General features: G+C 57.2%; 1 protein-coding gene across 3 annotated transcripts in view; it reads left to right on the top strand.

The window, feature by feature from the left end:
- The window catches only part of LOC142485323 (uncharacterized), a 13,224-nt gene extending 2,738 nt beyond the window's left edge, over positions 1–10,486 (top strand). For all 3 annotated transcript variants that reach the window (XM_075584374.1, XM_075584373.1, XM_075584372.1), the window contains one exon: positions 8,590–10,486. In XM_075584374.1, the coding sequence (XP_075440489.1) occupies positions 8,590–10,379 (1,790 nt within the window). In that variant the 3' untranslated portion in view covers positions 10,380–10,486. The remainder of the gene's footprint in view (positions 1–8,589) is intronic.
- Positions 10,487–11,664: the final 1,178 nt, after the last annotated feature.

Below are 11,664 nucleotides of genomic sequence, written 5' to 3'. Positions count from 1 at the left end.
CTTCCCACACTTCCTCTTCCCACATCCCACCACTCCTGTCCTCTGTCCAGACACTCCTCCCCACCCACCCACACCGTCCTCGTGCCCACACTCCTCCCCACCCACCCACCCGTCTCTTCCCTCACTCCTCCCCACCCACCCACCCTTCCTCTTCCCTACACTCCTCCCCACCCACCACCCTTCCTCTTCCCACACTCCGCCCCACCCACCCTCCTTCCTCGTTCCCACACTCCTCCCCACCCACCCACCCTGGATTCCTCTTCCCACACTCCTCCCCACCCACCCTTCTTCCCACACTCCTCCTCCCCACCCATCCACCGTCACTCTTCCCTCCCACCCACCCACCCTCGTCCCACACTCCTCCTCCCCACCCACCCACCCTCTTCCCACACTCCTCCTACCCACCCACCCACCCTCTTCCCACACTCCTCCTCCCCACCCACCCACCCTCCTTCCCACACTCCTCCTCCCCACCCACCCTCCCTCTTCCCACACTCCTCCTCCCCACCCACCCACCCGCTTCCCACACGCCTCCTCCACACCCACCCACCCTCTTCCCACACTCCTCCTCCCCACCCACCCACCCCTCTTCCCACACTCCTCTCCCCACCCTCACCCACCCCCTTCCCACACTCCTCCTCCCCACCCACCCACCCTTCCTCTCCCACACTCCTCCTCCCCACCCACCCACCCTTCCTCTTCCCACAAGCCTCCTCCCCACCACCCACCCTGCTCTTCCCACACTCCGCCTCCCACCCACCCCCCTTCCTCGTCCACACTCCTCCTCCCCACCCACCCACCCTTCCTCTTCCACACGACCTCCTCCCCCCCCACCCCCCCAACCTTCCCCTTCCCACACCAACTCCTCCTCCCCACCCACCACCCCTTCCACTTCCCACACCCTCCCCACCCACCCACCCTTCCTCTTCCCACACTCTCCCCCCCACCACACCCTTCCTCTTCCCACACTCTCCCCAACCCCCCTTCCCACACTCCTCCCCACCACCCACCCCTTCCTCTTCCCACACTCCTCCCACCACCCACCCGCCCGTCCTCTTCCCACACTCCTCCCACCCACCCCCCTTCCTCTTCCCACACCTCCCACACTCCTCCCACCCACCCGCCCTTCTCTTCCCACACCCTCCCACCCACCCCCCCGTCCTCTTCCCACACTCCTCCCCCCCACCCCCCTTCCCTCTCCCACACTCCTCCCCCCACCCCCCCTTCCTCTTCCCACACTCCCTCCCACCCCCCCTTCTACTTCCCTCACTCCTCCCACCCCGCCCTTCTACGTCCCACACTCCCTCCCACCCGCCCTTCCTCTTCCCACACTCCCTCCACCCGCCCTTCCTCTTCCCACACTCCCTCCCACCCGACCCTCCATCCTCCCACACTCCCTCCCACCCACCCCCCCTTCCTCTTCCCACACTCCCTCCCACCCACCCCCCTTCCTCTTCCCACACTCCCCTCCCACCCCCCCTTCCTCTTCCCACACTCCCTCCCACCGCCCTTCCTCTTCCCACACTCCCTCCCACCCCCCTTCCTCTTCCCACCCCCCTTCCTCTTCCCACACTCCCTCAAACCCACCCGCCCTTCCTCTTCCCACACCCCTCAACCCACCCCCCTTCCCTTCCACCTCCCTCCCACCCACCCTTCCTCTTACCACACTCCCTCCCTCCCACCCACCCCCCACCCACCCTTCCTCTTACCACACTCCCTCCCTCCCACCCACCCACCCCTTCCTCTTACCCACCCACCCACCCTTCCTCTTACCACACTCCCTCCCACCCACCCACCTTTCCTCTTACCACACTCCCTCCCACCCACCCACCCTTCCTCTTACCACACTCCTCCCACCCACCCACCCTTCCTCTTACCACACTCCCTCCCACCCACCCTTCCTCTTACCACACTCCCACCCACCCACCCTTCCTCTTACCACACTCCCACCCACCCACCCTTCCTCTTACCACACTCCCACCCACCCACCCTTCCTCTTCCCACACTCCCACCCACCCACTCCTCCTCTCCCACACTCCTCCCTCCCACCCACCCTTCCTCTTCCCACACTCCCTCCCTCCCACCCACCCACCCATCCTCTTCCCACACTCCCTCCCACCCACCCTTCCTCTTCCCACACTCCCTCCCTCCCACCCACCCACCCTTCCTCTTCCCACACTCCCTCCCACCCACCCTTCCTCTTCCCACACTCCTCCCTCCCACCCTCCCACCCTCTCTTCCCACACTCCCTCCCACCCACCCACCCTCCCACACTCCCTCCCACCCTTCCTCTTCCCACACTCCCTCCTCCCACCCACCCACCCTTCCTCTTCCCACACTCCCACCCACCCACCCTTCCTCTTCCCACCCTTCCTCTTCCACACACCCTCCCACCCTCCCACCCTTCCTCTTCCCACACTCCCTCCCACCCACCCACCCTTCCTCTTCCCACACTCCCTCCCACCCACCCACCCTTCCTCCCACCCACCCCACCCTTCCCACACTCCCTCCCACCCACCCACCCTTCCTCTTCCCACACTCCCTCCCTCCCACCCACCCTTCCTCTTCCCACACTCTTCCCCACCCTTCCTCTTCCCACACTCCTCCCCACCACCCACCCTTCCTCTTCCCACTCTCCTCCCTACCACCCCACCCGCCCTTCCTCTTCCCACACTCCTCCCACCCACCCGCCCTTCCTCTTCCCACACTCCTCCCACCCACGCCTCCCTTCCTCTTCCCACACTCCTCCCTCCCACACCCCGCCCTTCCTCTTCCCACACTCCCTCCCACCCGCCCTTCTACTTCCCCACACTCCCTCCCACCCGCCCTTCTACTTCCCACACTCCCTCCCACCCGCCCTTCCTCTTCCCACACTCCCTCCCACCCGCCCTTCCTCTTCCCACACTCCCTCCCACCCACCCGCCCTTCCTCTTCCCACACTCCCTCCCACCCGCCCTTCCTCTTCCCACACTCCTCCCACCCGCCCTTCCTCTTCCCACACTCCCTCCCACCCGCCCTTCCTCTTCCCACACTCCCTCCCACACTCCCTCCCACCCACCCACCCTTCTCCCACACTCCCTCCCACCCCACCCACCCTTCCACTTCCCACACTCCCTCCCACCCACCCACCCTTCCTCTTCCCACACTCCCACCCTTCCTCTTCCCACCCTTCCTCTTCCCACACACCCCTCCCACCCACCCACCCTTCCTCTTCCCACACCCCCCCCACCCACCCTTCCTCCCACCCACCCACCCTTCCTCTTCCCACACTCCCTCCCTCCATCCCACCCACCCACCCTCCTCTTCCCACACTCCCACCCACCCACCCTTCCTCTTCCCACACTCCCTCCCACCCACCCACCCTTCCTACACTCCCTCCCTCCCACCCACCCACCCTTCCTCTTCCCACACTCCCTCCCTCCCACCCACCCACCCGTCCTCTTCCCACACTCCCTCCCTCCCCCACCCACCCTTACCAACCTTCCTCTTCCCACACTCCCTCCCACCCACCCACCACCCTTCCTCTTCCCACACTCCCTCCCACCCACCCACCCTTCCTCTTCCCACACCCCTCCCTCCCACCCACCCACCCTTCCTCTTCCCACACTCTTCCCCACCCTTCCTCTTCCCACACTCCTCCCCACCACCCACCCTTCCTCTTCCCACTCTCCTCCCTACCACCCACCCGCCCTCCTCTTCCCACACCCTCCCTACCACCCACCCCGCCCTTCCTCTTCCCACACTCCTCCCACCCCCCGCCCTTCCTCTTCCCACACTCCTCCCACCCCACGCCGCCCTTTCCCCTCCCTCACTCCGCCCTCCCACCCGCCCTTCCTCTTCCCACACTCCCTCCCACCCCGCCCTTCTACTTCCCACACTCCCTCCCACCCGCCCTTCTACTTCCCACACTCCCTCCCACCCGCCCTTCCTCTTCCCACACTCCCTCCCACCCCCGCCCTTCTACTTCCCACACTCCCTCCCACCCGCCCTTCTACTTCCCACACTCCCTCCCACCCCCCCTTCCTCTTCCCACACTCCCTCCCACCCCGCCCTTCCTCTTCCCACACTCCCTCCCACCCACCCGCCCTTCCTCTTCCCACACTCCCTCCCACCCACCCGCCCTTCCTCTTCCCACACTCCTCACCCACCCGCCCTTCCTCTTCCCACACTCCCTCCCCAACCCCCCTTCCTCTTCCCACACTCCCTCCACCCCCCTCCTCTTCCCACACCCCTCCCAACCCCCTTCCTCTTCCCACACTCCCTCCCACCCGCCCTTCCTCTTCCCCACCCGCCCTTCCTCTTCCCACACTCCCTCAAACCCACCCGCCCTTCCTCTTCCCACACCCCTCAAACCCACCCGCCCTTCCTCTTACCACACTCCTCCCTCCCACCCACCCACCCCACCCTTCCTCTTACCACACTCCCTCCCTCCCACCCACCCACCCACCCTCCTCTACCCACCCACCCACCCTTCCTCTTACCCACCCACCCACCCTTCCTCTTACCCAACCCACCCTTCCTCTACCACACTCCCTCCCTCCCACCCACCCACCTTCCTCTTACCACACAACCCTTCCTCTTACCACACTCCCTCCCACCCACCCACCCTTCCTCTTACCACACTCCCTCCCAACCCACCCACCCTTCCTCTTACCACACCCCACCCACCCACCCTTCCTCTTCCCACACTCCCACCCACCCACCCTCCTCTTCCCACACTCCCTCCCTCCCACCCACCCTCCCTTCCACACTCCCTCCCTCCACACCCACCCACCCATCCCTTCCCACACTCCCCCCACCCACCCTTCCTCTTCCCACACTCCCTCCCACCCACCCACCTTCCTCTTCCCACACTCCCTCCCACCCACCCACCCTTCCCACACTCCCTCCCACCCACCCACCCTTCCTCTCCCACACTCCCACCCACCCACCCCTTCCTCTTCCCACCCTCCTCTTCCCACACACCCTCCCACCCACCCTTCCTCTCCCACACTCCCTCCCACCCACCCACCCTTCCCTCTTCCCACACTCCCTCCCACCCACCCACCCTTCCCTCCCACCCACCCACCCTTCCTCTCCCACACTCCCTCCCTCCCACCCACCCACCCTTCCTCTTCCCACACTCCCTCCCACCCACCCACCCTCCTCTTCCCACACTCCCTCCCACCCACCCCACCCACCCTCCTCTTCCCACACTCCCCTCCCTCCCACCCACCCCACCCTTCCTCTTCCCACACACCCCCCTCCCACCCACCCACCCGTCCTCTTCCCACACTCCCTCCCTCCCACCCACCCACCCTTCCTCTTCCCACACTCCCTCCCACCCACCCACCCTTCCTCTCCCACACTCCCTCCCTCCCAACCCACCCACCCTTCCTCTCCCCACACTCCCCTCCCTCCCACCCACCCACCCACCCTCCACTCCCACACTCCCCCCTCCCACCCACCCACCCACCCTCCTCTCCCACACTCCCACCCTCCCACCCACCCACCCTCCTCTTCCCACACACCCCACCCACCCACACCTTCCCAACCCCACACTCCCCCCCACCCACCCAACCCACCCACCCTCCACTCCCCACTCCCCCCCACCCACCCTCCTCTTCCCACACTCCCTCCCAACCCCACCCACCCTCCTCTTCCCACACTCCCTCCCACCCACCCACCCTTCCTCTTCCCACACTCCCTCCCCACCCACCCACCCCACCCTTCCTCTTCCCACACTCCCTCCCACCCACCCACCCCTCCTCTTCCCACACTCCCTCCCTTCCTCTTCCCACACCCCTCCCTCCCACCCACCCACCCTTCCTCTTCTCACACTCCCCTCCCACCCAACCCACCCCTCCCTCCCACACTCCCACCCTCCCACCCACCCACCCTTCCTCTTCCCACACTCCCACCCACCCTCCTCTTCCCACACTCCCCCCACCCCACCCACCCTTCCTCTTCCCACACTCCCCTCCCTCCCACCCACCCCACCCTTCCTCTTCCCACACTCCCTCCCTCCCACCCACCCACCCTTCCTCTTCCCACACTCCCTCCCTCCCACCCACCCACCCTCCTCTTCCCACACTCCCCTCCCTCCCACCCACCCACCCTTCCTCTCCCACACTCCCTCCCACCCACCCACCCCTTCCTCCCACCCACCCCACCCTTCCTCTTCCCCACACTCCCTCCCACCCACCCCACCCTTCCTCTTCCCACGCTCCCACCCACCCACCCTTCCTCTTCCCACACAACCCACCCTTCCTCTTCCCACACTCCCTCCCTCCCACCCACCCTTCCTCTTCCCACACTCCCTCCCTCCCTCCCACCCACCCTTCCTCTTCCCACACTCCCTCCCACCCACCCACCCTTCCTCTTCCCACATTCCCTCCCACCCACCCACCCTTCCTCTTCCCACACTCCCACCCACCCACCCTTCCTCTTCCCACCCACCCACCCTTCCTCTTCCCACCCACCCACCCTTCCTCTTCCCACCCATACCCTTCCTCTTCCCACCCACCCTTCCTCTTTCCACACTCCCTCCCACCCACCCTTCCTCTTCCCACACTCCCTCCCACCCACCCTTCCTCTTCCCACACTCCCTCCCACCCACCCTTCCTCTTCCCACACTCCCTCCCACCCACCCACCCTTCTTCTTCCCACACTCCCTCCCACCCACCCTTCTTCTTCCCACACTCCCTCCCACCCACCCTTCTTCTTCCCACACTCCCTCCCACCCACCCACCCTTCTTCTTCCCACCCTTCTTCTTCCCACACTCCCTCCCACCCACCCTTCCTTTTCCCACACTCCCTCCCACCCACCCTTCCTCTTCCCACACTCCCTCCCACCCACCCTTCCTCTTCCCACACTCCCTCCCACCCACCCTTCCTCTTCCCACACTCCCTCCCACCCACCCTTCCTCTTCCCACACTCCATCCCACCCACCCTTCCTCTTCCCACACTCCCACCCTTCCTCTTCCCACACTCCCACCCTTCCTCTTCCCACACTCCCACCCTTCCTCTTCCCACACTCCCACCCTTCCTCTTCCCACACTCCCACCCTTCCTCTTCCCACACTCCCGCCCTTCCTCTTCCCACACTCCCACCCTTCCTCTTCCCACGCCCCCCTGCCTTTGACGCCCCCCCTCCTTTCACGCCCCACCCCCTGCCTTTCACGCCCCCCCTCCCTGCCTCCGGGCAACGCCGGGTATATCAGCTAGTATATATATACATATATATATATATATATATATATATATATATATATATATATATATATATATATATATATATATATATATAACAATAAAAAAGTGGGAGCATATAAGCACTCTACTACTTAGAATTGTAATAATGTATTAAAATCATTAAAATAATGTTTAGTAGTAATTAAAAAGAGCACTAATAAGGCCACCTATATAGGGTGCTACAAACTTACATAATCAATCATAATCAATAAAACAATTAAACAAAAATGATTAAAAAAATGAACAAAAGAAAAAGGACATAATAAGAGATAAGAAAATAATAAAAAAGATAACCATTTGAATGAATGAAGTAGGTGATCACTGCACAGTGATAACCTATCTCCGGAAGGGGGTGAGCTCAATATAGTCATTAAGACCTCCCGGGTATTTGGATTGTAAAGTATAAATCCAAAATTGCTCTCTCTTGCCAATTTGGAGGCCCCGGTCTCCTGCTCTGATGTTACCCATAATTCTCTCTATTCCCATATACGGTATTCCTACTGTATTACATTCATGTACATTTTTAAAATGAGCAAGTAGGTGAGTAAGGCGTTTAGAGGTTCCTTCCAATTTAGGAATATTAATGTTATTGCTTAAATGCTCCATAATACGCAACTTAAGATGTCGCTTAGTTCTGCCCACGTATTGTAGACCGCAGCTACACTGCAGTATGTAAACTACATACGTGGACAGACAATCAATATAATTTGAGATCTTATACTCAAGCCCAGTAACATGTGATGTAAAAGTTTTATGTGTTAACATCTTTGGGCAAATCTTACATCTAGCTCATCTATGGTTGCCGACCACTCCCAGTGTGTCCCTCAAATGTTTTTTTAACGGGTTTGTTGGTACCCTTTAATAGACTTGGGCAAGGATTGTTTTAAGCGTTTGAGAATTTTTTTAAACAATAGGTGGGTTTTTTTAAAGGAAGTTTTTTAGAATGGGATCCATAAGTAGGATGTGCCAATGTTTTGACAGAATCCTCTTGATGAGATTGTGTGACTTGTTAAACTGAGTAACAAAGTAAGGCGTCTCTTGTTTTGATGTAGTAGCACTTTCAAGAGGAATGGGCTCAACTGCAAGGTTGTTATTTTCCTGATACCCATTATAAATACCCTGTTTATATGTGACATTATTGTGTTTTTATTCTTTTTAAGTAATGTTTCCCTATTTTTATTTAATGCCCTTAGATAGGAATCAGTAATGAGCTCCTCTCGATATCCCTTTTGCCTAAAACGTTCAATAAGAACTTGTGACTGTTCCTTATAGATATCAATGTTTACACAATTTCGTCTGATACGAAGAAATTGGCTATAAGGGAGTTTGTGTAACTGATTTTTTTGTCTCGTCTAGTACAACGTCAAGCACCAATAATCCACCCATGCCAACACTGCAAGGTTGCTTTTAGCAGTCAGGATTCCCTCCTCACACATCTGAAGTTCAAACACCCAAATGAGTATATGGAAAAAATGAGGACAGAACAATCTTGCAACATTCCAATAAATATGACAGAAAATGCATCTTTCAACCAGTCAAGTCACTTAATAAACAATGTTACTGCTTCTCATTCCAAAAGATATATATTAGCAGCTGCCACAGGAAAAGATATTGGAGAAAGTGGGAAGAGTCTGACTTGGTTATCAGACCAGAACCTACAGAAGAGGACACACGCAGGGGAGAGACCGCATGTATGTGGGGAATGTGGGAAGGGATTTATTGACTTATCCAGCCTGAACACGCACAAGAGGACACACACAGGGGAGAGACCGCATGTATGTGGGGAATGTGGGAAGGGATTTAGTGGCTTGTCCACCCTGAACAAACACATGAAGAGACACACAGGGGAGAGACCGCATGTATGTGGGGAATGTGGGAAGGGATTTATTCAGTTAACCAGCCTGGACACACACAAAAGGACACACACAGGGGAGAGACCGTATGTATGTGGGGAATGTGGGAAGGGATTTAGTCAGTTATCCAACCTGAACACACACATGAGGACACACACAGGGGAGAGACCACATGTATGTGGGGAATGTGGGAAGGGATTTATTGACTTATCCCACCTAAACACACACACGAGGACACACACAGGGGAGAGGCCGCATGTATGTGGGGAATGTGGGAAGGGATTTAGTCAGTTATCCAACCTGAACACACACATGAGGACACACACAGGGGAGAGACCGCATGTATGTGGGGAATGTAGGAAGGGATTTATTGACTTATCCAGCCTGAACACACACAAGAGGACACACACAGGGGAGAGACTGCATGTATGTGGGGAATGTGGAAAGGGATTTAGTGGCTTGTCCAACCTGAACACACACATGAAGAGACACACAGGGGAGAGACCGCATGTATGTGGGGAATGTGGGAAGGGATTTATTCGGTTATCCAGCCTGGACACACACAAAAGGACACACACAGGGGAGAGACCGTATGTTTGTGGGGAATGTGGGAAGGGATTTCGTGCGTCCCCCAGCCTGAACAAACATAAGAGGACACACACAGGGGAGAGACCGTATGTATGTGGAGAATGTGGTAAGGGATTTAGTCAGTTATTCATACTGAACGCACACAAAAGGACACACACAGGGGAGAGACCGTATATATGTGGGGAATGTGGGAAGGGATTTATTCGGTTATCCAGCCTGGACACACACAAAAGGACACACACAGGGGAGAGACCGTATGTATGTGGTGAATGTGGGAAGGGATTTAGTAAGTCACACATTCTGGATAAACACAAGAGGACACACACAGGGGAGAGACCGCATGTATGTGGGGAATGTGGGAAGGGATTTAGAGACTTATCCAGCCTCAGCATACACAAAAGGACACACACAGGGGAAAGACCGTATGTATGTGGGGAATGTGGGAAGGGATTTAGTGTGTCATCCAGCCTGAATGCACACAAAAGGACACACACAGGGGAGAGACCGTATGTATGTGGGGAATGTGGGAAGGGATTTAGTTACTTATCCAGCCTGAACAGACACAAGAGGACACACACAGGGGAGAGACCGTATGTATGTGGAGAATGTGGGAAGGGATTTAGTGTGTTATCCAGCCTGAACACACACAAGAGGACACATACAGGGGAGAGACCTTTCTCTAAAGCCAGGCAACTTACTGAATAACTTTGTAAATGCAGGTTATTTGTATCATTCTTATTGTAGTTGTATATTAAAAAACAATGTTCTTAATGTTTTATATCTCCATGCTGTTGGTTCTAATAAAATGAGTGTTCCCCATTATGCTGAAGCTGTGTGTAGCCTCACCTGGCTTTGAATCGGAAAAGTTTCGCCGCGACCAATTGACCTCCGTCATTAGGCCACATTGGGACCCTCTGCCACCAGTCGTTTCTAATGTTAGTTTTATTACTGTTTTGGGTAAGGGGTTTATTTTAACAGGATTTAGGGTAGGGGTTTTAGAGTAAGAACTTGAGGTTAGGGGTGGGACGGTAGGGGTAGCTGGCCTCACACAATAAAGGTTTATCATATGGCCGGTACATTCTGTGTGGTGTAACCCCTTCCAGTAAAGAGCATAATCGCTGTGTGATGTGGAAGGGGACAATCTGTGTATATGTTGGGGGAACAGGGAACGTAAAACATGTTATATGAAAAGCACTTTTATTCCCAGTAATGGTATGTCCCCCCAGCTAGCCAGAAATTTGATTTTGTGTATTTTTTTCTGTGCAGCAGACTCTCTAACTCACTTAGCATAGCTACTTGCATAGAAATGCCGGTTCAAAGCAAAGTTTGGGAGCGGCTAGGTGTCGGGACATCTGGTGAGCGGGGAAGGGCGGAGGATCAGGTCCGGGGATGGTCTCTGGGGTAGAGCCTTTGTTCTCTGCAGACTGGTGCCTACCCAGCTAGAGGTACGGGGCTAGCCAGGGAAGCAGTTGCCTGGACGGAGACAGTAGGCGCGATTTCTATTTACCAGTTCAAATTTCCCACTTGCCGGCATTCTCATCATCATGAGGCGGGACTAAGCACCTAAGCACGCCCACTCCATTGGTGCAGCAAGTCGAGGCTCCGGCTTGTGATTGGCTGCACCATCTAGATCCGTACTCTGATTGGTCGACGTTCCGTGCTCCATAGAAAAGATAGGCATCGAGGCCTATGTGTGGAGCGCTGTCGATCATTGTACCAGAAGATCTTCTGAGTCTCACTGAGACTTGCGTGGCAGGGTTTTCAAAGTTACTATTGTGAGAATAACACGTTGAGTTACCGGGACATGAAGCGGACAGGGTAAGCCTTTCTGAAGCAGGCCCCTGCACCTAGTTGAGGTTAGTGTCTTCCCCTCAGGCCCCCAGTTGGTGAGGGTACCTTCTACTTGTGTATTTGTATGCCTTTTGGTATTGCCAGAATAAAACACAAACATCCTAGCAAGCTCAAATCCCAACACCCACCACATCGTGTA

The sequence above is a fragment of the Ascaphus truei genome, unplaced genomic scaffold (genome assembly GCF_040206685.1).
Source record: "Ascaphus truei isolate aAscTru1 unplaced genomic scaffold, aAscTru1.hap1 HAP1_SCAFFOLD_556, whole genome shotgun sequence".
In the NCBI taxonomy this organism is placed as follows: domain Eukaryota; kingdom Metazoa; phylum Chordata; class Amphibia; order Anura; family Ascaphidae; genus Ascaphus; species Ascaphus truei.
Note: the sequence above shows the minus strand (reverse complement) of the source record. Positions and strands in the feature narration are given on the sequence as shown.